The sequence below is a fragment of the Coloeus monedula genome (genome assembly GCF_965178545.1).
Source record: "Coloeus monedula genome assembly, chromosome: 24".
NCBI lineage: Eukaryota > Metazoa > Chordata > Aves > Passeriformes > Corvidae > Coloeus > Coloeus monedula.
In genome coordinates, this window is record NC_138804.1 from 6,541,707 (window position 1) to 6,568,102 (window position 26,396).

Below are 26,396 nucleotides of genomic sequence, written 5' to 3' on the forward strand. Positions count from 1 at the left end.
CACAAGGGTTTGCAGCCCCTTAACGTTGATGTTTCCTCACAGGAGTGGGTGAAAACACTGGGAAGGTTTCTCCCAGCTGGATCCAGAGGGTTGGGTTCAGCTGGGATCATCTGTGCTGTGAGCACATCCAGAGCCACTGCTGTGCTGGGGACTCGAGGGCTCTGCCAGCAGTGCCACGCTCAGGGACATCCCTGTGGCCAGGACACAGCGCAGAGGTGACCCCGAGGTGCCACCTCCCAACCCTGACCTGCCCAGCACCCCCTGCACTGAGGCAGAACAGAGCAGGGATGGGGCTGTGCTGAGAAAATGCCCCCAAAACTGGGATTTCCTGCGGAGGGGCATCCATGGGGAGCAGGATCCTTGAGCAAGAGGCCTGGAGAGGCAAAGCGGGGTCTCCAGCCTGGGAGAAAGGATTCCACACGGAGTTTCTGAGGGAAAACAGAGGTGTTGGTTCTGCAGAGCACTCAAAGGCCAGCAGCCGGTTCCTCTCCCCCTTTCCCGGGAGAAAACAGCGCAAGGATCAAAAGGCGAAGGCTCCTCCTTCCCCTGGGGGATTTTACCGAGCTGTTCACGCTGAGCACTGCAGAGCTTCCTTTCCACTCAGGACAATGGGGGATTTCTGAGCCCATTTTCCCTCCTTCCCTACAACTCCTCCACCACCACGACAGCTCCAGGAACTCTTTGCTTTCCTGAGCTCGGTTGAAAGCTCCAGGTGCTTGAAGAGCTCTCACTCTGCTGCCCCAAATTCCCTCTTTTCCTACATTTCCTGGCTATTGCTGTTGGCCGTGGCTGGTTTGTTATAAAAACATATCAGGAGCTCCTCTCCCTGCTGTGAATCCATTCGGGAATGGGAGCAGGAGCGGGAGCAGGCTCGAGGAACGTGGAAATATTGGAGAGGTCACTCAGGTACCCACACAGGATGTCCTGCCAAGCTTTGTGCAGGAACTCTCACCTTTTTTGGTGTCTCCTAATGAATCCTTTGGGGTTTGCAGATGGAGTAGCAGCCGTGCTCCCTCTCCCAGCTCAATAATCCAGCGGTTGCTTGTTTTCCCTTTTCCAGAGGAAACCAGGGATGAAAAGGTCAGGATGGGAGGTGACTGCAGATGTGACAGTGAGTGAGGAGGGCAAGCTGGGGCCAGAGCTGGGGTGGGAAGTTCAGTCGGGGATAAGGTTTTTCCCTGGTGAATAAATCCCAGAAATATGTTGTTTTCCCACTGTGGGAAGAGCTAACGGAGCAAATGTCCCGAGGTTTGCAGCGGGCAGGGCCCAGCTCTGGGCTCCTCTCTGCCCTCAAATGAGGTGAGTTTGGCACTGGATGTGAACGGCTCTTGTGGGGTTTTGTCTCCTGGCCTGAGGTGATCCCTGTGCTGGAACAGGACCAGCACTTCCCAGCACTCCCAGTCCGCTGGAGCCCGGTGGATGCTCCCAGGGACGCGCTGGTGCTGCAGGAGCCTGGAGCCGAGTGCCGGCAGCAGTTCGGGGGTTGTGGCTGCCCGTGGGATCATCCCCCGTGTGCCAGCCCCTCCCAGGCACAGCCTCCCAACCCTGGGGGCTCTGAGGGGGTGTGGGGCACACTGCAAGCCCCAAATCCTCCCCGTTTTGGGGGTGATCTGGTCATGGTTTCTGGGTCACTGCAGAAGGGATCCCTCTCTGCCGGCGAGCTCTTTGAGAGCAAGGTGCTGCTCCAAGCTCCTCATCCCGGCTCCTCCAGGCAGGAATCATCCCAAATACCTCGGACTGGACACTGAGAGTGGGAATCTGCTCCAGGTGAAGGAGAAACATTTGGGGACAGCCTGGGGTAGTGGAAGGTGCGATTGATTCCATTGCTGCAGGGATTTTTTCCCTGAGACACATTCCGAGGTCAAATGTTTTCTCAACCCGAGCAGGTGAAATGTTTCATTTTGGGGGTACCACTGGAGCATTTGCAATCTCCTTTCCCACCCAAACCATCCCATGATCCCATGAAGTCTCCTGAGGGGAAGCTGAACCCAGCACTCGATTTTGTAAGGCTGTATCAGGGCGGGAGGGATCTCTCCATGAATCCCCCATGAATAACAATTCAACAGCAGCAGGGGTTCATTGATTTATCCTCTGGGTGAATACTGAGGGCAAGCTGCTGCCTCCTTTAAACCAAAGGATCCTCCTGTTCCCGCAGAGCTGCGTGAGGAAAAGCGAAAGGAGAGGCTGCCTCCGTCCAGCTGAATGAAAACAATGGACTTTCACCTCCGCGAGCGCCTCAGTCTCCTCCAGATTATTATGTTTTATCTCGGAGCGAGGCAGGAGCCGTGCTCCTGCGAGGTGATGGATAAAATCCGGGAAGGATCCACGGGGAGGCTGCGTGGACATCAAGCACAGCGAAGCTGCCATAAAACACAATGAAGGAATGAAGCAGGGAAGGGAGCAGCCGTAAATCCTGATGGAGGAATAAAGATGGCCCAGCACGAGGAGAAAAGGGATAATAAACGGCCAAACACGCATCAGCACAGACATAAAGCACACCGAGCTGCCGGCTGAAAGTCCCATTAGCAGAGAGGTTCTGGTGTCACTCCCAGTGAGCAAAATGATAATTTTGTCTTTGGAGCCCTCAGAGAGCTCCTGGCTGCTGAGGGAGGGGGTGGGGGCCCCTCAAAATTACTCAGTTTACTCAAAAATTAATCATTTCTGACACTTGCAAATCCTTCTGTGGGGTGTTAGGAGCAGCTCGAAACCCTGCCAGGCACAGCAGGATAGGCTGGGGATATGGGCAGGGACAGGACAGCAGCTCCAGCTCTGGGGGGGTGACACTGGGAATACTGGGAATACTGGGAATACTGGGAATCCAGCCCATCCACAGCCCCCTCTCCATGGGAATCAGTCGGCTTTAACGAGGCCAAGTCTGGCGCTGCCCCTGAGATGGAGAAACTCCTGGGATGGATCCAGGTGGGGAGGAGCAGGTGGAGCAGCCCTGGGAGGAGGATTTGGGGGTGGTGGGGGGTTAAACTGGACATGACCCATTCCAGAACCCCCCAGCCCTGAGCTGAACCCAGTGGGCAGCAGGAAAAGGGGGACTGTGCCCCTGTGCCCCCTCAGGTGAGACCCCACCTGCAGAGCTGCCCCAGCCCTGGAGCCCCCAAAATCAAGGATGTGGAGCTGCTGGGGAGAGTCCAGAGGAACCACGGAGCTGCTGCAGGGCTGGAGCCCCTCTGGAGCCAGGCTGGGAGAGCTGGGGGTGCTCAGCTGGAGAGGAGAAGGCTCCAGGGAGAGCTGCGAGCCCCTGGCAGGGCCTAAAGGGGCTCCAGGAGAGCTGCAGAGGGACTGGGGACAAGGGATTCAGGGCCAGGAGCCAGGGAATGGCTTCCCAGTGCCAGAGGGCAGGGCTGGATGGGATCTTGGGCAGGAATTGTTCCCTGGCAGGGCGGGCAGGGGCTGGCATGGAATTGCCAGAGCAGCTGGGGCTGCCCCTGGATCCCTGGCAGTGCCCAAGGCCAGGCTGGACATTGGGGCTGGAGCAGCCTGGCACAGTGGGAGGTGTCCCTGCCCATGGGATGGGCTTTAAGGTCCCTTCCCACCCAAACCATTCCATTTCTATAATTCTCTGACTTCTGGAGAAAGCCCCACCCGCTCCCCTGTCCCCCCAACACTTCCAGCTGGGATCTGGCCGATCCTGGGATTCCATGACTGCACAGCTCCATCCCACCCTTTTTATCCGCATTTTTACCCAACTCCTCATTGGAAAGGAGTTTTTAAAGCCCATTTCCCTTAATTAGGGCACTCCAGAAGAAGAAGCCACTCCTCGGCCGCTGGCCCCGACTCTCCCAGTCCCTGGCAGCAGCAGCTGCCCGAGCCCAGCGGGTTTGCAGCAGGAATTTGTGGTGGCAGCCTCAGCACCGAGCTCTGCAGAGATTTATTGCACCGCTGGCAAGAAATGCAGCGTTTCCCTCCTTGGGGCTCTCCCGTTGTTGTTTGGCTTCTCCTGGAGGCCAAATCCAGCTCAGCACTGGCGGAGCTCTGGGAAAAACTTGGGAATTTCCTCGTGTTCTGGTTGCCCATCTGTGAAGGCAGCACGGACCCAAACTTTGTGTCCCAACCCCTCCTCTTGTCCCTACCACGGGGCAAGAAATGCCCCAAATGTGTGTGAGATGGGCAGAAAGGTTTAGGGACCCCCGGCTGCCTTGACGCCTCTGTGAGCAGCCCAGGGGCTTTGGCAGCTCCGATGGATATTTTCATATTTATTTGGAATATTTATGCATATATTTATATTTTTATATTCTTTTTTATTTCTGAAATATATTATATATGATATCGATCATACTGTGTATTATATTTATATTTATATTTATATTTATATTTATTTTTATTTTTATTTTTATTTTTATTTTTATTTTTATCTATATATTTATATTTATATTGCATATGTTTCATATTTTACAAATATTTAATATCTATTTATATTTAGATAATATAATGAATATATCTATAATAATGCATTACCATATTTATATTTATTTATTTTTATTTTATTTGGCATTTTTGTTTTTATTTATATTTAGAGAGTATTATATCATATACATTCTTTCTAATATTATATCATATTATATTATATTATTTACTATATCATATAATATAATTATTATATTATATTACATTATATTATTGTTATTGTTATTATTATTTTTATTTTTATTTTTATTTTTATTTTTATTTTTATTTTATTGTTGTTTCTATTTTTATTTTTACTGTTATTTCTATTTTTATTTTTTCATTTCTTTTATTTTAATTTATTTTAATTTATTTTATTTGGCATGTTTCTATTTATTTGCCACGTTGGATTTATTCCCGGTGGCTGCCCTACCCTCCAGCCCAGCTTTCCTTGAGCAGCAGCTCACAGGGAGCTGGGAATTCTTCCCTGCTGTGCGGAAAAGGGGCAGGGACTGGTCCCAGCCCCTCCTGGTGCTCTCCTGGTGGGAGATGCTGCAGATTCCAAGGAGAAATTCCAGCTGGAATTGCTGCCAGGAAGGAGTCAGGGACAAGGCACCGCAAACCACCTAAAATCCATGCCCAGCATTCCATGAAAAGCCAAGGCCGCATCCCTGGGAACACAGGGACTTCCTAACACTTGGCATTGCCAAGGGGACACGGGGCTGGCACTGCCAGGCCCGCAGCGGCCTCCAGCACCAAATCCATGCCCAGCATTCCATGAAAAGCCAAGGCCGCATCCCTGGGAACACAGGGACTTGCTAACACTTGGCATTGCCAAGGGGACACGGGGCTGGCACTGCCAGGCCTGCAGCGGCCTCCAGCACCAAATCCATGCCCAGCATTCCATGAAAAGCCAAGGCCGCATCCCTGGGAACACAGGGACTTCCTAACACTTGGCATTGCCAAGGGGACACGGGGCTGGCACTGCCAGGCCCGCAGCAGCCTCCAGCACCAAATCCATGCCCAGCATTCCATGAAAAGCCAAGGCCGCATCCCTGGGAACACAGGGACTTCCTAACACTTGGCATTGCCAAGGGGACACGGGGCTGGCACTGCCAGGCCTGCAGCAGCCTCCAGCACCAAATCCATGCCCAGCATTCCATGAAAAGCCAAGGCCGCATCCCTGGGAACACAGGGACTTGCTAACACTTGGCATTGCCAAGGGGACACAGGGCTGGCACTGCCAGGCCCGCAGCAGCCTCCAGCACCAAATCCATGCCCAGCATTCCATGAAAAGCCCAGGCTGCCTCCCTGGGAACACAGGGACTTCCTAACACTTGGCATTGCCAAGGGGACACGGGGCTGGCACTGCCAGGCCCGCAGCGGCCTCCAGGCCTCCAGCAGGGCCACAGGCCCAGGCTGGGCCGTGTTTTCCGTGTGTTTTTCCAGGCGCAGAGCTCGGTTTGGGCCTGGAACGCTCAGGCACACAAGGAGAGCTCTGTGCGCCTCTCGGAGCGCCAGGGGCAGCGCGAAGGGAGCAACGTTTGCCACGCACAGGCAGGGTCAGACCATAAACCCGCTTTTCAGGGCTGCAGGAAATTCCTGATCCTCCTGCACCTCCTCCCAGCCGGGCCCACAACCCGCCTTGGAGGGGAGGCAGCCCCTAAAGAAAACACATTTCATGTGGGGAAGGCAGAGCCAAGCCTGTTGTAAAGGAAAGATGCTCAAAATGATCTATTTAAAAAAAAAAACCCACATTATTTTTAACCCTGTTAACCGTGGGGGGAGGCAGCCCCTGAAAAAACCACATTTCATGTGGGGAAGGCAAAGCCAAACTTGTGTTTGCAACTGGTTTGTAACAGAAAGATGCACCAAATGATCTATTTTTACAAATAAACCTGATTTTTAACCCTATTTATCGTGGGGGGAGGCAGCCCCTAAAAAAACCACATTTCATGTGGGGAAGGCAAAGCCAAGCCCGTGTTTGCAACCAGGTTGTAAAGGAAAGATGCTCCAAATGATCTATTTTTACAAATAAACCTGATTTTTAACCCTATTTCTCGTGGGTGGGTGCAGCTCCAGGGGTGCTGGTGGATGTGGTGCCCTCAGTTCTCACGTGCAGCTTTGTGCTTTCCCTGCTGGTGAAGAGATTCCGCTTTCCTGCTCTACCAAAGGCCCAGCAGGGAATATTTGCAGCTGGATTGTATTTCTGAAGCATCCAGGTGCAATCTCTGCATTTAATTCCCTAAAAACAACCGAGAAACCCCTCTGCTGGAGCACTGCTGGGTGCTGTGCTGAGAACGCTCCTGGAGGCATCAAACAGAAAACTCAGGGAGAGTTTTTGGGATGCAAGAGCTCGTTTGAGTGTTTGCCCAATTCTCATTTTATTCACCTGCATCTCCCTCCTGGAGTGGTGTCCCCCTGCTGGGACACACCAAACCTTTGTCAGGAAGCCCAACACTCAGAACAATCTGCTCCACAGGGGTCTAAAGAGGGAATTTCTGCCCCATGGGGTGGGGAAAGAGAATTTAAAAAGGGGTTTTTAACGAGAATGGTAATAAATCTCTGCCAAAGAGCACATTTGGGTGAGTTCAAGCAGGGGGGACGCCCCGATGTCCTGCAGTGACAAAGCCACCACGCTCAGATCCTGCTGGTTTCCTTTGCCAGGAGCCGATGACACAAATCCCAGCCCCAGGAGCTGGGACCAGAGCTGCAGATCCCTCAGCCAACATGAGATCTCTGCCATCCTCCCAGAGCCCAGGGCTGCTCCAGCATCAGCTCCCAGTAGCAGTTCCAGGGAATGGTGCCTTTGCTGGCGAGGTTCAAAGGGAGGAACTTGGATGCTTCGCTGCAAAAACAGCAGGGTGAGTTCGAGGTGAAATTCCCGACCTCCCGCTTTTGTTCCTGAGGATTTTTGCAGGACAGAGCCACGTCCTGCTCCCGACCCTCCTCTCCTGACACCCCCCGTGCCGGACACCTGAGCAGCGTTTGGGGCTCCAATTTCCCAGCTGGATGTGCTCAAAAAGCCCCCCAGTTTTGCTTTCCTTATGATTGAGAAACCCAAAGGCCTCATGTGACTTTGTAGATGACTTCACACATTCAGAGAGCAGGAAGGAAGCAGAGCTGCTCTCGCTTCGCTTTCTGTGGGGCGGCTGCGAATTCGACCTCATTAACTCAGCAGTGCTCGGAGGGACCCGAAAATGACTCCCCAAAGCCCCCCTGAGCCCCCCAAATGCTGCTGCCTCAACATCAAGACAGCGACAGTGGCCCTGGGGATCTTCCACATGGTGAGTTCTGGGTCTGGAAGGGGGGACCGGGACAGGGAGACAGGAAAACAGAGGTGGAACCTCTCCAGGAAGCACAGTCGTGGTTCACAGGGTTCCCTGACACTGGAATGGTCTCTGCTCCCAAAAGGAAAACCCAATGATTTAAGAGGAATGAACAAAAGAAGGTGGTGGGGGAAAGGGAGAAGCGGAATTCGCCGTGCTGGGAGGGGTTTTGAAGGATTTTTTCCCTGGCTCTGCCAATTGGAGCTCAGGGAAAGTCGCTGTGCTTCCTCTTTTTCTGCAGGAGCTCTGACCCGAGCGTATCCCGAAGCTGCAGGGTGGGAATGGGCAGCACTGGCAGTGGGAATGTGGGAGGGATTTGGGAGCTGGATGAGCAGAGGGTGATGGGCAGAGCTGCCTCCTCTGTGTCTCTTTTGGGTTCCATGGGGACCACGGCCGTGTCCAGCTCCCAGGCAGCCAGAGAAGCTGCTCAGGGCAGGGATGGCAGAGCAGGAGAGCCTGGAGGCTCCTCTCTCCCACGCTCCCGGCTGCACCAAGGAGCTTTAGGTGCTTTCAGCCCTCCTGAGGATGTGGTTTCTTGCATGGCTGGATCATTAAAATAATCCCGTGCTGCACAGGGTGTGCACAGTCAGGGGCTGGGGCCTGCAGGGTGAGAACGGGGCTCTCACTCGTTCCTTGGACAGGAGAGGGGGAGTTGGGGACCTGCAGGCTGCAGAAATCCCATGAGAATGGCAACTGTGGCATGGGAAGGACATTCCAAGGTCCCCCCCTCTTCTCTGGAGCAGCAGGAGCTGCACCATCCCTTTTACCCTTGGAAAACAGGGTCATTTTTGGATAAGTCTTGTCTTACTTCCATAAGAGAATAATATCGAACATTTTTTTCCCCCTGCCCCTTCTCTCCCTTTCTGATGGCGCAGCTGCAGCTGGGCAGGGGGAAGGAAAGGGAAAAGGGGATTTACACCTCAGCTGATTTGCTCCATCAGTGCTGGGGGCCTGGAGCAGGATAAATTCCTGCTGCAGGTCCCAGGGATGAATCACAGCCGGGCTGGGTGAGAGCAGAGCCATCAAAGAGCTCTCAGGCTCTGTGGTGATGTCCTGTCCTCCCGTAAATCAGCTCTGCCTCGCTGCTGATCTCTTCAGAGACAGCTGGAATGAATCCTGGGCGTTCTGGAACAAACAGGGAACGAGAAGGAGGGGAGCGAGGAGAGGATGGGGTTGTGTGATCAGCAAAGCTCTGCTGGGTGCTGGGAGGTGACCTGAGGGTGACTTTCAAAGGCAGCACTGAGGAGTTTGTCCTCCCCATCAGCTCCTCCAGCCAGGAACAGGCCTCGAGGTGCTTGACAGAGAGGTTCAAGATCAGGGCTGGAAATTTGCTGCTGTGCAGGCTCAGGATTAATTTCCTGCTGGTCCTTGATTGGACCCTTGGGAAGCAGTGTCTGCACTTTGTCTGGCCTCAGCCGCACTCCAGCTCCTCTCTTTGGCAGCTCTGTGACTCACAGAGCAGAAATTCACCTCTGGAGCCCTCCCAGGTCCCGTCCTCACCTCTGGACACAGCTCAGGCAAGCCCAGAGTGGGATTGACTGAGCCCTCACCAGGCTGGGGCTGAGCCAGGGGTCCCACAGAGCCTGAGCTGCCCCTCCCAGAACAGCAAAAACAAAGGAGGCAGCAGGAGAAGATGAAATGTTGTGCAAGGAAACCAGACAGTAACTAACAGCACTCCTCACTTCATCCTCGCCTGCCACAGGAGCCACCTGGAAATTCAAGAGAGAAAAGCTGAAGCTCTGACAGTGCAGCGTTCACGTGTGGTGCTCTTTGTGCTGGGCGTCCCCTGCTCGTGTCAGAGCCCTGCAGCACCCAGGGCACCCTGTGTCCCCTGTGTCCCCTGTGTCCCCTGTGCCCCCTGTGACCCCTGCCCGAGCCCCCTGTGTCCCCTGTGCCCCCTGTTCCCCAAAGCTTCAAGCTCCCCGTGCAGAAGCCCCCGTTGTGAAGCAGAGGAGGAGCAGCCCCACCCCAGGGCCGCGTGCCCGAGGATAAATCACTCGGAGATCAGTCAAGCTGCAAATATTTCAGGAGAATAAAGGACCTCTGAGAGCAGTTTAACCCCAGTGCAGCTGCAGCAGGGTTACCCCCAGGGAATGGGGGCTCTGTGTGGGTCAGGTTCTGCCTTTGAGACACCCCAATTTATCTGCCTTGAGTTAATGGCTGGTTTTCGCTCAGTCCTGCATTATTTCAGCATATCACGGAATCACAGAGTGTCCTGAGCTGGAATGGACCCCCAAGGATCATCAATTCCAGCCCCAGGCCCTGCACAGACACCCCAAATCCCAGCCCGGGCATCCCTGGCAGCGCTGCCCAAACGCTCCTGGAGCTCTGGCAGCCTCGGGGCCGTGCCCATTCCCTGGGGAGCCTGGGCAGTGCCCAGCAGCCTCTGGGGGAAGAACCTTTCCCTGCTCTCCAGCCTGAGCCTGCCCTGGCCCAGCTCCAGCCGTTCAGTTCCTGGGGATTCAAATTTTTTCCACCAAGATACGTGAAGCTCCTTTTACACAGAGGCAGCAACAGGATGAGGGGAGTGCTCCAGAAGTTCCAGGTGGAGGAGATAAGGGAGGAAGGGCTGGGGATTGACAGTGAATTGAGTACCTGGAAGTGAAATCTCCTATTTTAAACCTGCCTGTCTCCTGCTGTGACACCGCAGAGGGAAAGGGAACTGCGTACTTGTGTGTCTGAAACAAGAAGTTTTCAGTTTCTGCTGGAGCTGAGGGGTGGATCTGCAGTGGGAGCAGCTGAGCAAGGAGTGCAGGGCAGGCACCGCGTCCATCCTCCTCTGCCTTCTTCCCAAAAGGCCCCTCTGCAGAGGGTTCATCCCTTGGATGTGCATTCCCTGCAGGAATACAGAGGGTGCCACATTCCAGTGCCAAAGGCAGCTGCTGCAGAGGCGTCCTGGCGCTGGCCCGGCTCTCCATGCCCAGGGGAAGGCCTGGAGGTCTCTGCCTGCTCACAGCTCAGTGCTTCTTTCTTTCTACACAAAATGGAAAAGTTTCAACCAACTTTTGCCTTAAAAGTCTCCTGAACCTCTCAGGCTGGGCTGGGGTTTCCTGCTGTGCTCTTACCTTGTGTGCCTGCACTCGGTCTGGCTTCTGTTGCTCATTTCCACACCAGCAAGGAAACCAGCTCCCCTTTTCTCTCCAGCAGACACCACAGAGGGTTCTTCACGCTGAACTTCAGCCTCTGGATCTGCTGTGAACGGGATGGGAGCATTTGGGATTCGCTGTCCTGCTCTCACCCACTTGTCTTTCAGGAGCAAAACTGATATTCAGGGCCCAGCTCAGCCATTTTGCTCAGGCCTCCTTTTAAGTGAAGCCTGAAAAAGCAATTTCTGCCCCTATTTCCCACACTGGCAGTTGAGGGGTTGGACCAACAGCAGAAACAAGGGAAGCACAACCTCTCTGGGAGCTGGAAGATGAAACCTCTCAGCCACCTCGCAGCCAGGTGTGATCTCCATGTGTCTTCATTAAGAGATCCATCCCCAGGGACACCGGCAGCTGCAGAGACACTTTGGATGGATGCAATTTCATCCTTGACAGGGCTCAGGGCTGCCGAGGGAGCTGAAATGCTGCTCCATTACGCTGAACTCGTGTTAACTTTGTCATGTCCTCGTGGTAATGAGAGCTGGGTATTCCTCCTTTTCCTGCCAGCTCACGAGCAAATTGCAAAGTTCATTTACTTGATGGGAAAAAAGGGAAGGCAGCAGAGCGACTCTTGGACAAGCTGGTATCAGACAGGCCCAGGGAAAGCCGGACACATCCTTCCTTCTAATTCAGACTCGGGACTTTAAATTCAGAGGGACAGGGAGGGACAGGGGTCCCCTCTGCAGCAGCAGTGTGGCTTGGGGCTGCTCGCTCTGGGAATGCCACAGCTCTGCTGGAAGCTGCAGCTGCAGCTGAGGGCTCAGAAAGTTGATGAATTCGGTTTTGAAGAGTTTCAAGGTCTTCTGCAGAGGACACAGGCAGAGGGAGGGGCCGTGCTCAGCTCCTGCCACCTCCCAGCCTCGCTTTGCCCTTTCTGGGGCAAGGCAGAGCCTTCCCTCCCACAGCTCCTTTGCAGGGCAGCTCAGCACCCCTGGCTGGGCATTCCCACTGCCCAAACCCTGTCTGGATCCCTCTGAAAATCCAGAACCATCCTCTGCTCCCTGCCCAGCCCCAGCAGCAGCTGTCGTTTTGCTGTTCCCAGCACCCCCAGTTTGCAAACACGAGCCCAGACCGCAGCGGTGCCACTTCCTCCTTGCCCGCGGCGCTGCTCGGGGCCGTGGTTGAAGTGAAAGGTTGGTGCAGCCCTGGTGGAAAAGTTGTTTCTGCTCTGCCCGAGCTGGTGCTGATGTGGGTGGCAGATAGGGTCTGGATTCCTGCAGCACTGCAGGGCCAGAGGGCTCAGGGTCACAGGATGGGGCAGCTCAGAGGACCCCAGAGGGTCACTGGTGCCACTCCCTGCACCAGCAGGGCCATCCCAGAGCACAGGGCACAGGAGTGTGTCCATGTGGCTCTGGAATATCCGAGGGAGGAGATTCCAGCCCCTCTCTGGGCTCTGTTCGGGGCTGGGCCCTGCCCAGGGCAGCAGTTCTGCCTCCTGGGCAGGGCAATTGCTGGGCTCAGGCCCTGCCCGTGGCTCTGGTGCCGCTGTTGGGCCCTGCCCTGAGCCCTCCCTGCAGCCAGGGACACCCAGGGACACCCAGGGATGGACAGGGACACACAAGGGACACCCAGGGACACCCAGGGATGGACAGGGACACACAAGGGACACCCAGGGATGGACAGGGACACCCAGGGACACCCAGGGATGGACAGGGACACACAAGGGACACCCAGGGATGGACAGGGACACCCAGGGACACCCAGGGATGGACAGGGACACACAAGGGACACCCAGGGATGGACAGGGACACCCAGGGACACCCAGGGATGGACAGGGACACACAAGGGACAGACAGGGTGCCCAGAGCAGCTGGGGCTGCCCCTGGATCCCTGGCAGTGCCCAAGGCCAGGCTGGACATTGGGGCTGGAGCAGCCTGGCACAGTGGGAGGTGTCCCTGCCATGGCAGGGGTGGGATGGGATGAGCTTTCCAATCCCTTCCAACCCAGACCTTTCTGTGATTCTGTGATTCCATGGAGATCTCCTAAGCTGGGCTCAGACATGGATTTTTCCCTATTAATCATCCCTGTGGGGGTGCAGCAGTTCAGGGCCAGGACTGAGCCCACAGCTCTGGACCTCCCTCCATCTCCCAGCTCATTAAAGTCAGGACAGGATGAACCCTGGTGTCCGGGGTTTGATGCTCCAATTGGAAAACTTGGAGAAAATCATTCCGATTCAATGTGAAAAAAGAACATTTGGAGACTTTCCTCAAATAATAAAAGAAGGAAAGCGATGGTTTTGTCACTGGAGTGGCACAGCCGCACTTACAGGGAGATCTTTAATCTTTTTGTGTTTCCTTTTACACTCTGGAGCACTGGAATTGCATTTCCCTCAACTCTGGAGCAAAATTTCAAAACGTGGAGCCAGGATAGAAACCATTGAAACAAACCCCACCGACTTTGTTATTTCTCCATCCTCCTTCTGCTGGCACTGAAATCCAAAATATGAAGAAAGTGGTAGCTTTTGTCTCGGAATTTCCTGGGATTTAAACCCTTTGTGTTTGGCTCCCTTGGAGACTCATCCCTCCAGTGTTCCCTGGAGATAAATTCACTGCTGGGAATTTGGCCCAAGAGCCCTGAACTGTGTTTTTTGCTTTGTTCTCCAGGTCATGAGCGTCCTGCTGCTGATCGAGTATTCCCTGGAGGTGGCCAACGGGAAGGGCTTCTGCAAAGACCTGGCCAAGGATTACTATAGAATTGGTGGGTCCTGGGAGTGCTGGGAAGCAGCTGTGGGGCAGGGAGGGATCCCTCAGTCCTGCAGTGCTCCCTTTGCCATTCCCACCAGAGAAAATTGGAATTCAGAGCAGATGGGCCCAGCTTTGGGGTTTGCTTTAGGCCAAGGCTGTGTTGGGTTGTTGGAGGTTAATGGGGAGCCCAGAGAAGTTTTTATTTCAGAGGATCAGCCCAAACTCTGCAGCACCCTCCAAGTCCTCCAGCTCCCTCTGGAATCTCCTTTGGATTCCCCTGGCAATCCTGGTTTTCCTTCCTCTGCCTTGTCCCCAGCTGGGAATCAGTCCGGCCTCACACACACTCCTGGCTTCCTTCACATTCTGGGCATTTCCAGGGAACACTGAAGTGTCTGGGAACTCCTCAATGGACAGTGGGGACAAATCCCACCCCACACTAATCCCATGGATGTGTGGGCTGTGGGACATTGCCACCAACACCCCTTCATGCCATGGAGCCATTCCCATGGAGCCACTTCCATGAAACCATTCCTGTGGAGCCATTCCTGTGGAGCCATTCCCATGGAGCCACTACCATGGAGCCACTCCCATGGAGCCAATTCCATGGAGCCATTTCATGGAACCATTTCCATGGAGCCAATTCCCATGGAAGCATTTCCATGAAACCATTCCTGTGGAGCCATTCGTGTGGAGCCAATTCCATGGAGCCAATTCCATGGAACCATTCTTGTGGGGCCATTCCCATGGAGCCATTCCTGTGGAGACATTCCCATGGAACCTTTCCCATGGAGTCAAATCCATGGAGCCATTCCCGTGGAGCCATTCCCATGAAGCCACTTCCACGAAACCATTCCCATGGAGCCATTCCAGTGGAGCCACTTCCATGGAGCCATTCCCATGGAGCCAATTCCATGGAACCATTCTTGTGGGGCCATTCCCATGGAGCCATTCCTGTGGAGCCATTCCCATGGAGCCATTCCCATGGAGCCATTCCCATGAAGCCACTTCCATGGAACCATTCCCATGGAGTCAATTCCATGGACCCAATTCCATGCAGCCATTCCCACGGAGCCATTCCCATGGAGTCAATTCCATGGAGCCACTTCCATGGAGCCATTCCCATGGAGCCACTCCCATGGAGCCACTTCCATGGAACCGTTCCCATGGAGCTCCTGCCTCCCAGCTGGACAGAGCTCTCTTCCCCCATCCCCAGATTTTCCCAGCTCCTGGTGTATTTTTCTGGAACACTGGTGGCTGGAAGCGGCAGCCAAGCTGTCCCATCACTCACAATTCCTGAAGGATCAAATTCCTGTGGAAAGATCCAGCTCAGATCCTTGCAAAGGCCTGGAGCAGTCCCATGAGGTGCCATCTAAAACCCAGCTCTGAAGCCTCCGATGTTGCCCAACCAGGACATTCTGCGGGAGCTGCTTGGAAACAGCAAGTGCAGGGGGGGTTTCCTTTCTTGCGTCATTTTCCGTGTAAAACCACAAGCTGAGATAACCCCAGGAGCAAAAAAAAAGAACCCAGGCTCCCTCCCTGCCCTGTCTGTGGCCACGGAGAGAACACAGCCCCTGGCAGCCAGGAATTGCTGTTCCCTGCTTTTCCACAGTGGCTTTTCCTGTCCGTGGAGGAGGAGGAGGCTGAGAACAAATTCCTGCACATTCCAAACCCTCCTGTCCCCAGGGCAGCAGTCAGACATAGGCAAAAGCACCAGACCAGCAGCAGGCGCTGCCTGGTGAGCTTAGAAAAGCTGGGCTCACGTTTTTCCAAGGAAAGAGGCACCACTGGGGTCCCCCAGGGCTGTTTGACGGCAGCACTCGAGGCTTTGGTTCATCCAAGAGAATCATGGAATGGTGTGGCTGGGAAGGGACTTCAATCACCCTGGTCCAAGGTGAAGGGCATCAGCAGCGAGCAAAAAATGGGAATTTGGGTGAGTCCTGCTGCTGGGAGCCCGAGCAAGGGGCAGTGCCATGGCTCCCACCCTTCCCACGGGGCGTTATTCCCAAACATTCCCGTGGGGGGATGGAGGCTCTGCTCAGCTCAGCCTCCAGTGCAGGGTGCAAAGCCCTTCCTGCAGAGCTTTCCCGGGGTGGGAACGGGGAACGACCCGGCAAGATGGGGCTGGGATCAGCACGAGGAACCCGGGAGCTTCTGTCCGTCCGTCCGTCCGTCCGTGCATCCACCCCTTCCTGTAAAACGTGTGCCCACCTTCCACTTCTCATGCGAATTGAAGAACTGTATGCAAGTGCGACCTCAAGGGCTTCCTTCCTCTTTCGGGGTTTGGTTGCTTTGCTGTTGGGTGGGGATATTTGGGGTTGATTTTGGTTTAGCTTGGTTTTTTGGTTGTTTGTTTGTTTGGGGTTTTTGGTTGGTTTTTTGGGGGGGTTTTGTTTGTTTGTTTCTTGGGTTTTTGGTTGGTTGGTTTTTTGTTTGTTGGGGGTTTTTTTTGGTTTCATTTGTTTGGGTTTTTTGGCTTTATTTGTTTGGTTGGGGTTTTTTTTGGTTGTAATTTTTTTGGGTTTTTGTCCGTGGCACCAACCCATCCCTGCTGCCAGCAGGGAGGATGGCTCTGCTTTTTGGGAAAAAACATCTCGTGGGAAGTTGTTGTCCCTTGGTTTTCCTTTTCTTTCCATCCTTTGTGTTTGTGGTGGTTTTGTTTCTTTGCTGTTTTGTTTGGGGGGGGTTGATCCGGGTTCTGCTTGGAAAATCCAGCTGGGCAATTAGCTGGCAATGGCCACGTCCCAATTAATTAGGGATTCTGCCAGAGAGCTGGAGCAGGAGCCCATGGAGAGAGGAGCAGGGAAACACAGCTGGGCTGGAACCCAGAAAATCCTGGGATGAGGAGAGAAATCCTCTCTGGGCAAACTCCTGAGTGTCGGTGCTGGGAGAAGCCCAGGGGAAAAGGCTTTGGGAGTTTGGGTTTTAATGGGATTGGGATTGGCTCCTTTGGGAGTTTGGGTTTTAATGGGATTGGGATTGGCTCCTTTGGGAGTTTGGGTTTTAATGGGATTGGGATTGGCTCCTTTGGGAGTTTGGGTTTTAATGGGATTGGGATTGGCTCCTTTGGGAGTTTGGGCTTTAATGGGATTGAATTGGCCCATTTGGGAGTTTGGGTTTTAATGGGATTGGGATTGGCTCCTTTGGGAGTTTTCGTTTTAATGGGATTGGGATTGGCTCCTTTAGGGCTGGTCTCACAAAAGCTGAGTCTGGCTGCTTTGTTAAGCTCTGTTTTGGGTTTAGGCTGTTCCCTGTTAATCTCTGGCTCTTTGTGCGCCACATCCCCGCCTTGGTTCTGCTCCCCTACACCTCAAAGGTGGAGTTGTTGTTCTGCCTTGGAATTCCGGCTTTTCCACACGCCTGGGAGCAGAGGGAAAGCAGCAGTGGCTGCCTTTGGAATGAGCTGCCCTTTTTGTTCCTGATTCTCTCCAGGAGGGAAAATTCTTTCCAGGCAAAGGTTGAGTAGGGAGCTCCATGGATATAAAACATCACCCCCTGCACCCAGAACAGCTGCCAAAAATCACCCTCAACTCCCTGACGTTGATTTTTGAAGTGTCCCTTGCACCCTGCAGCTGCAGGGTTGGGGAGAGATCCCCCCGTGACCCTCCTTGGCCTCACCAGTGGTTGGGGGGTTAAAATGCCTGCTCTTCTCTGAGAGATCCTGAAGACCCTTCAGCACTTCCCTGCTGGTTCCTTTGTCTGCCTTTGAGTCTCTAAAGAATTTCCAGCTCAGAGCTGTGAGCCAAAAGCCCTCTGCTTCTTTTGGTTTATCCTTCATTTTGGAGCCTGGGATATTTAACGTTTCCATCCCTCGAGCTCACAACCTGGCCTGGTGGACACCGGGACTTCAAGAGAGGTGAGAAATGGGTGTAAAAAGGGAAAAGAGGGTTAATTCCAGCTGCACGGCATTAATTCCTCCACAGACACAATTCTTTGTGCCAGGTTCAACTCTCCCTTAGAGGTGTGATGGAGTTGGGACATCTTTTGGTGATGTGGTGATTCCTTTTCTTGCTTTTGTCCTTTTCAGCTGATGTCACCACCAGTTTCCTGCTGATCCTCGTGTTGTTTGTCATCAGCTTCCACCTCCTGCTCGGGGTGCTCAAGGTACGTTCCCCACAAATGACATTGAGGGGTTCAGGGTTTGGATGGTGCTCACTGGAAAGATGGTCAAAAAAAAAAGCAGAAAAAACCTGCCAGAATCAGAGAATCAGACAGGAAAAAAGCAGCTAAAAATCCCAGAGTCACACAGGAAAAAAGCAGATAAAAATCCCAGAGTCCTACAGGAAAAAAAGGCAGATAGAAACCCCATAATCACACGGGAAAAAAGCAGAAAAAAAATCCCAGAATCCTACAGGAAAAAAGGCAGGAAAAAATCCCAGAATCCCAGAATCACATGAGAAAAAGGGCAGATAAAAATCCCAGAATCTCACGGGGAAAAAGGCAGATAAAAATATTTCCTGGTTCCAGAGCAGGAGAGGGACTGGTTTGAAGCCTCAGGTTCTTGTGAAAAGCTTCAAACACCCAGATTTATCAAATCTGGGCAACATTTCCATCCTGGCTGTTTTGGGTGTTAAATAAAGGAGGTTTTATGATTTAGAAAGGTTTTCTTGCCTCATTTCCTCGCTCTGTTGCAAGTCAGGCCCTGTGAGAGAATTGTCCTGTGTTGCACCAGGGACTCATTTCCCAGTTCAGGAGGAGGAACGATGAGGGCCTGGGGTGGAAATCCCAGGGATCTGATGGTGGTGGAGTTCTAAGTATTAAATTCCACCCAGATAACCCAGCTCTCCCTCTATGGAGGGAAATTTTAGGGACAGTGGGATGAAAACTCTGATGGGAACAGGTGTCAACATCACAGAGTGGGAATTCACAGGAATTTTCAAAAGGGGTGAAAAAAATCAGCGTGGATGCCCTTTCTTTCTCTGGATCAGTTGTCACTGGAATCAGAAATTCCAGGGAAGCGTTAATTCTTGGAGCACCATGTGAGCCCTTCCAAGTGCTGAGAGCTGCTCTCATTTCGCACTCGGAACGGAAATAACCGGCACTGCTTCTCCTCCTCAGAAGAGGGAGCGGTTCCTGATCCCTTTCCTGGCCCTGCAAGTCATCGATTTCCTGCTCAGCCTCCTGACCATGTTCAGCTCCTACGTCCAGGTCCCGGCGATCCTCTCTGTGTCCTCCTTGGGCCACACGGTGGGTGCCAGCTCCTCCTGGGGGGCTCCGGCTTTCCGGGAGCTGGGGGATCCTTGGAACGAAGGATCCTTACCTGGGGCTGTGGTTTGTCATGGAATTCTTTGGGATGGGATGAAGGATCCTTACCTGGGGCTGTGGTTTGTCATGGAATCCTTTAGGATGGAAAAGACCTTTAGAATCCTGGAAGGTTGGAATAAAGGATCGTTCCCTTGGGCTGTGGTTCTTCATGGGATCCTTTAGGCTGGGATGAAGGATCCTTACCTGGGGCTGTGGTTTGTCATGGAATCCTTTAGGTAGGAATAAAGGATCGTTCCCTTGGGCTGTGGTTCTCCATGGGATCCTTTAGGTTGGGATGAAGGATCCTTACCTGGGGCTGTGGTTCTCCGTGGGATCCTTTAGGTTGGGATGAAGGATCCTTACCTTGGGCTGTGGCTCTCCATGGGATCCTTTAGGTTGGGATGAAGGATCCTTACCTGGGGCTGTGGTTTGTCATGGAATCCTTTAGGTTGGAATAAAGGATCGTTCCCTTGGGCTGTGGTTCTCCATGGGATCCTTTAGGTTGGGATGAAGGATCCTTACCTGGGGCTGTGGCTCTCCATGGGATCCTTTAGGCTGGGATGAAGGATTGTTACCTTGGGCTGTGGTTCTCCATGGGATCCTTTAGGCTGGGATGAAGGATCCTTACCTGGGGCTGTGGTTCTCCATGGGATCCTTTAGGCTGGGATGAAGGATCCTTACCTGGGGCTGTGGCTCTCCATGGGATCCTTTAGGTTGGGATGAAGGATCCTTACCTGGGGCTGTGGTTCTCCATGGGATCCTTTAGGTTGGGATGAAGGATCCTTACCTGGGGCTGTGGCTCTCCATGGGATCCTTTAGGCTGGGATGAAGGATCCTTACCTGGGGCTGTGGTTCTCCATGGGATCCTTTAGGCTGGGATGAAGGATCCTTACCTGGGGCTGTGGTTCTCCATGGGATCCTTTAGGTTGGGATGAAGGATTGTTACCTTGGGCTGTGGCTCTCCATGGAATCCTTTAATTTGGAAAAGACCTTTAGGATCCCGGATCCAGAGGTGAGGTGGTTTCTCGTGGCTGGAGCCAGGCTGCAGTCCTTGGAGGCTGAAGGAAAGCAGTGGCAGCTGGAACAGCTATTTCCCGTTTATTCCCCCCAGCTGGGAACGCAGATTTCCTCTGGCTTTGGGGGAGGTGGCTCTGGGTGTGCCCCTGGCAGGAGGGGGTTGCTGGAGACCGACTGGCATTGTCACTGCTCCGGCCAGAGGGTTCTGTAGAGCTCGGATGAAGCCCCACAAACGGTTTGCTCACTCTTTGGGCCAGAAGTGAAAGTTTGGGTTGAATTTAAGGGGATTCAGTGGCTTGGACTCGGTGTGACCAATCACAGGCCCTGTGTAAAGTGTGAAGAATCGGCAGAAGTGACCCAATGTTGTCATTGTAACCCAATTCCTGTCCCCCTCAGCAGGGCCACTCCAGGATCCCTCTGCTGGCACTGCAGCTGCTGGATTTCTGCCTGAGCATCCTCACCCTGTGCAGCTCCTACATGGAGGTGCCCACCTACCTGAGCCTCCAGCCTGCCGACAGTGGGGTACGTCTGGACCCAGCTCTGCTCATTTTCCACACTGGGAATTCCGATAAATCCCCTTTCCAAGGCTGTGCAGCTTCTCTGACCCCCCTGGCACATCCAGAACTGCTCAGTTTGATGACAACAGAGGGTTTCCCATGTTCTCCCCGGTGCTGTTCCTGACTGGCAGCTCCTGTGTTCCAGAGAAACTCACTGTGGTTTTCCTTGTAGGAATCTGGTGGATGCCTGATGCAGAGCAGAGTGATTCAGGGAGAAATGCCTCAAATTTCATCTTTATTAAACAGTCACGTTTGATGAGTCCCACCCCAGTGCTGCTCTGAACTGGTGGAATCATCCCTAGGGAAGGATGGAGACACCGATTTCAGGCCCCGGGATCATGATCCCAAGTTTCTCCCTCCAGAAAGAAGAGCAGGAAAACCCCTGGTGGGCTGGTGGCAAAAGTGGAAATTGAAATTTTAAAAGTTCTTATTTAAATAGAAATTTAAATAGAAATTGCCCAAGGAGTGGAAGCAGCAGGAGGGAAACAATATCCCAGTGATCCCGCTGCTGGTGGAAATCCTTCGTCCCTTGTTCTGCCTGAACCCTGAGCCCCTCTCCGTGGGTGCCCCTGGCACAGGGAACGAGGGTTTGGGGCTGAGACCTTCTCCCTTCTCCCCCCAGGGCACTGTGCCAACCCTGCAGAGGCTGCCAGCGGAGGAATACACCAAAGTGATGATCACCTTCACCATCGCCTTCCTGGCCGTGCTCTTCCTCAAGGTAAAGGGCTCTGGAATGAGGCTGTCCCAGGAAAATTCAGCTTTAATTCCCAAATCTGCCTTGTTGGGCTCTCCTCGGGCGCAGTGGGAGCTGTGCCTCAGCGTGCTTTATCCTAAGATTATCCAAATCCCTGCCTTTACACATCTGTGGGAGCTACAAAGCAAAACCCCTCTTAAATCCCCAAATTATCACTGCCCATTGCCCCCCAGAAGGAAAAAAAGGTGGAAAACAACCCCAGGCAAGTTCTCTGCTGTAATGTGCCAGAATAAATGAGATTATAGAGCAGCAGGTGAGGTCTTCCCCTGGCTGAGTGGCTGTTCCTCTGGTGGGAGCAGACGTTCACTGGTGCTCTCCACACCAATGCTCCCAAAGTTCCTTAGAACCAGGAGCTAAACGCTGCTGGTGCCTCAGGAGGCTCCACTGGGAGAGGTCTCTGTTCCTCTGTTGTTCAGTGGCTCGGAGAACTGATTTCTCACCGAGGAAAACCAGATTTTTCAGGTACTTGGGCAGAAAGTGCTGCCTGTGAGTCAGAAAACATTTAAATCCTGAGGCTCCCAGGTGGGCCCGGTGAGCCGTGGCGAGGGGGAGCTTGGTGTGGATGCGCTCTCAGAGCGCGTTTAACGTTTGCACGGAATGCGCAGCGGGAGCGGGGCTAACCCCGGGCCCCAGCTGGCAGGAGCCTCCCTGACCGGGCAAACATCGGGATTTTCCGCAGCTTCACCCACAAAATGCCGGACTTGCAGCCGGTTTTTGTGCTGGGGCTGTAAGAGGAGGGATGGGGGGGATAATCAAACGCCCAGGTCCTGCTGAACTCCCCCAAAAAAGCCATCAGGACCCCAATCCTTTCATCCCACCGCCAATCCCTCACCTCTTCCACGGGTCAAAACCCCATGGAATTCTCTCTCTGCAGCCTCCCAGCCCCGGGCAGGGTGGGGCTGGGGCCGTGTTACCTGTGGTGGCAGGACTGGCTCAAAATTCCTTGGAAAACGCATTCCAAGGGTGGGGGATGCTGACGTTGCACCTCAAGGCAATTCCCTGTGCTGCTCCGTGCGCCCACGAGTGACCCCAAATCCGTGGAATGACTGGGGTTGGAGGGAGTTTAGGTCCATCTCATCCCTGCCACGGCAGGGACATCTTCCACCATCCATGGCTGCTCCAGCCTGGCCTTGGACACTTCCAGGGGTGGGAGGTGGGCAAATATTCCATTAATCCTTATCTGACTTCGGAATCACAAAGCCCTCCAGCACCCCAGGGATAAGAAAGCAGGAATTAAGGGGAATAAAGCATTCCTTGTGGTTTTAATTTATTTCCAAACCAAAAGCAGGGAATGCATTCCTTTGCTGTGTGATTTTAATTTTTAATTTTTAAATCAAAATCAAGGGATGCATTCCTTTGTTGTACGATTTTAGTTGTTTTTAAAACCAAAATGCGTTCCTTTGGTGTGTGATTTTAATTTATTTCAAAGCCAAAATTGGGGAATGCCTTCCTTTCCTGTAGGATTTTATTTTCAAACCAAAATCAGGGAGTGCGTTGCTTTCTCGTACGATTTTCATTTCTTTTCGAAACCAAAATCAGGGAATTCCTTCCTTTGTTGTGTGATTTTAATTTACTTTTATTTTATATTTACTGGGTTTTTCCATGGGTGAGCGGAGTTTTCACCCAGTTTCTATGCCAGCTCCAGGTTTGCTCTCTGGATGAAGAGGCTTTGGAAGCAGGAAGGGTTTTGCACTATTCCCAAAAGATGCTCAGAGTTCGGATTTTCCTCCGACCTCTGGCATTCCGAGATGGATTTTTTTCAGCTCGGATATTCCATTCCTTTTTTCTCCTTGTCTTGGCTTCGTGTCAGCACACGCAGCCCTCATTGTCCTGGGAATGCTGAGCCGCCCTCCTCGCCTTCGGGATCTGTGACTCCCTGTGTTCCCTGACAATCCCGGCTGTTCCCGCGCGCGTTCCCAGGCCAACCCAAACACCGGGCACACGACTCCGCCGCGCTGCTCGGAGCAGGGAAAATATTGATTTAACGGGGCCAGTTCCACAGGCCCCGCTTCTTTCCCTGGGCCACAGCCCCTCAATCGATCCTTTTTCCTCAGAAAAGCTCCACTTGTTGCCTCCGATAAATCCATGGGGTGCCCGGAGGTCCTGTCAGGGAGGTGGAGCTGGGGCAAAAATGGGATTTTTGGAATGAAGGGATTTTTGGGGCAGTCCTTGGATCTCTGTGGTGCCTTTGGTGCTTTCCCGAGGCATCCAGACTTCGTAACCTGCTCCGAAAAATGTGGATTTCCTCTCCTACCTCAGGATATTGTGGTCTCAGAGGTCCCAGTGCTGAGTTTTTGTTTATGTTTAATCACTCCATATTTACTGGATTACTGATCCCAGTCCCATCCCAGTGTGGTTCATCATCACATTCCTAGGGAAGGATGGACACAGATTTAAGGCTCTGGGATCATGGTCCCAAGTTTATCCCTCCAGAGAAAAGAGCAGGAAAATCCCTGGTGGGCTGGTGGCAAAAGTGGAAATGCCCTTTTTGCCCTGCAGTGCAATGGGAAAATGCCCTTTTCCTTCCCCTTTCCCTCTTTTCCTTCCCCTTTCCCTCCTTTCCTTCCCCTTCCCCTCCTTTCCTTCCCCTTTCCCTCTTTTCCAGGTCTACATGTTCAAGTGTGTCCTGAGCTGCTTCAAGTACATCAAAGCCAGCAGGAGGGAGGAGGTGAAAGTGGATCCACAAGCGGTGGAAAAGGTGAGGAAAAATGGATTTATTCCGTGACCAGGAATCCTTCAGACTGGTGATCTTTATCCCTGCTTTTTTGGGGTCTGAGAGAATTCCCAGCCCTTAAATCCGCAGCAGCAAGCGCTAATAATCAGTTTTTAATTAAATTATACCGGTTTAATTTTACTTCCATATTAAATCTTTAAAGTCAATGAGCAAGGAAGGTGAAACTCAGGCACGGCAGATAAATGGGAATGGATTCCGTGATCCCTGATGCAGGGATTTGGGGTTAATTCCAGCTGGACTTCACCTTCTGTCCCTAAAAGTGTTTAAAAACAGCTTTTTCTTCACCTTTCTGTCTGAGAGTTTTGGGTTTTCGGTGTTGTAAGGATGGGTGGGAAGGAAAGAGGGAGGACATGGAATGCTGGGATTCATTCAGGAGCCCTGGGCCCTTTATCATCCAGGGAACGGGGTGGGACTGGCACAAGGTGGGTCTGGACCCCGCTGCCCCCAGCTCTGCCGGGTTCCTGCCCTTCGTGCCCTAAAACCCTCGAGGTTCTTTGTCCCTGCGTTGGTCCAGGCTGGGAACCCTCCAGGATGAAACCCTGGGATCCGTAACCGCGGCTCTTCTCTTCCAGGCCGTGCTGCCGTCCTATGAGGAAGCCCTGGAACTGCCTTCCAAGGACTGCCCCCCTCCCTACGTGACCATCTGAGCCCAGCCCGGGGGGGAGGTGACCCCGAGGGCTGCTGGTGCCTCTCCCCCCGGCAGAGTCCCACTCCTCACTCCAGAGCCATTCCCAGCTTATCCCAGCTTGTCCCAGCCAGATCCTGCTGGGAACCGCTGGAGCCTTGTCCCACTCTGGCACCTCAATTTCCTGACCCTGGCGCCGGTTCCCACCCCTGGAATCGGGGATTTGGCTGCTGTGGGCTGCAGGGCTGCCCGGCCCTGCCAGCTCCGCTCGGTGCCACCGCGATGCCGTTTCTCCTCTGTCCCAGCAGTGAGGCCTTTAGGAAGTGGAACTGCGGGGGTGGACAGGGAAGGAATTTTCTCTGGGGTAGCCCAGCCCTGCAGCCAGAATTCCTACAGCAAAGGGATCAGCCGAAAATCCCACAGGGATCGCAGCTCTCCCCCTGCTTGTGATGATTGACAGCAACCCGGAATATCCAGCCCAGCGCTGCTCTGCCACTTCCCACCTGAGCGGGTGCATCTTCTGTGCTTTCAGTGCGACCCCAAAGACGAGTTTCAATTAAAAAACAACTGTTAATGGCTTCCAAACCGTGGGCCTGCTTTCTGGGGGGTGCTGTCTGACAGCTGAGTGAAGGAAGAAATAATTTGATTTCTAAACAAATGAGTGAGCAAAAAATGATCCCAGAGTTCTCTGCTCCAGCTGGACATTCCAAGTGCCCTCAGCTGCTCCTCCAGACCCTTCCCCATCTCCCTCCTTGGTTGCTCTCTAACCCCTTTAGACCTTTTTCCTATCACAACACCCAAAACTGCACAAAGTTTTCGGGCCACCCCAGCCATTTCCAGCACAGCAACAACCTCAGGCACTGCTGGGCCAGGCCAGAAGGGAGGAGCTGCGGGAATCCAGGCGTGGATGGAGGAGCAGAGCCTGGCAGGTGGGCAGTGGAGCGGCAGGAACGGTGCCCAGGAGGCTCCGGCCCAGGGGCAGCCGTGGGCACGGGGAACAAACAAGAAGTGATCCCCGTGAAATGAGCGTGACCCATAAAACACACAAACGAGGCCCAGCCACAGGCAGCCTCTCCTAATTCCAGCAGCAGCCCTGGGGGTGGCTGGCAGCTGGAAGGACAAACAGCAACTCCTTTGATCCTGGGTTATTTTTAAAGCCATTTCCTGCCTCCCCAGCCCGTCCTTTGCATCGTTTGTCGGACGCTTTGCTCTGATCCCGCTGCTGTCATTCCACTTTGCCAGGGTGGGAAATGGGGATGCAGGAGGGCGGGAGGGGCCCCTCCATCCCTCAAACCAGAATAGGAACATGGTGGGGGGAAAACACAAAAATTGGAGCTTTTGTCACCATTTCTCTGAGGGGGTGCAAAGTGGAGCTGGGAATGCAGCTTGGAACACTCACCCGGAGCATCAAAGGAAGCCAGGAGCAGGCAGGAATTACGGAGCATTTGGAGCTTGCTGGAGGCTGGAGGGCAGCAGAGCTGTGTTTACTACAGCTCCCAGTTTGTTTAGAGAGAAATGAAAACCAGCAGCAAACAACCCCGAGTTTGGCTGCTGCTCCCTTCCCAGCCTTTTTATTCTGCCTCATCAGAGGGACTCCAGCACCCTACAGATCCCTTTGGGGAAGAACTTCTGGTCCAGTTCTCCAAAAAACAAAAGACAAATCCAGTTTTAACACATGGCATCGTTAGGGTTGGAAAAACCTTTAAGGTCCTCAAGTCCAACCATGGTCACCACGCAACCACATCCTGAAGTGCCCAATCCATGCATTTTTTGAGCAATTCCAGGGATTTGGCTCCATCCAGGCAGCCTGTGCCAATTCCTGACCACCCTTTCCATGATGAAATTTTTCCTAATATCCATTCAAAACCTCTCCTGGCAGAGGTGATTTCCTCATCTGGCCTTCTGCTGGAGCTC

At 53.3% G+C, this 26,396-nt stretch overlaps 1 protein-coding gene across 2 annotated transcripts; it reads left to right on the forward strand.

Moving 5' to 3' along the window:
• Positions 1-7,544: 7,544 nt before the first annotated feature.
• Positions 7,545-25,015, forward strand: LAPTM5 (lysosomal protein transmembrane 5). 2 transcript variants are annotated; one of them, XM_082296520.1, is made up of 8 exons: positions 7,545-7,685; positions 13,474-13,567; positions 17,579-17,655; positions 18,610-18,738; positions 20,209-20,334; positions 20,992-21,087; positions 23,729-23,821; positions 24,430-25,015. In XM_082296520.1, the coding sequence occupies exons 1-8, from the start codon at positions 7,599-7,601 to the stop codon at positions 24,502-24,504; spliced, it is 777 nt and encodes a 258-aa protein (XP_082152646.1). In that variant the 5' UTR covers positions 7,545-7,598; the 3' UTR covers positions 24,505-25,015. The 2 variants fall into 2 exon arrangements, with proteins under 2 accessions (XP_082152646.1, XP_082152647.1); XM_082296521.1 differs by having other exon boundaries at positions 20,212-20,334.
• Positions 25,016-26,396: the final 1,381 nt, after the last annotated feature.

Excerpts from the sequence above, each read along its gene's own strand:
- LAPTM5 (XM_082296520.1), top strand. The coding sequence starts at position 7,599 with ATGACTCCCCAAAGCCCCCCTGAGCCCCCCAAATGCTGCTGCCTCAAC. Across the intron at positions 7,686-13,473 it reads CCCTGGGGATCTTCCACATG|GTCATGAGCGTCCTGCTGCT; the intron begins GTGAGTTCTGGG and ends TTTGTTCTCCAG. Across the intron at positions 20,335-20,991 it reads TCCAGCCTGCCGACAGTGGG|GGCACTGTGCCAACCCTGCA; the intron begins GTACGTCTGGAC and ends TTCTCCCCCCAG.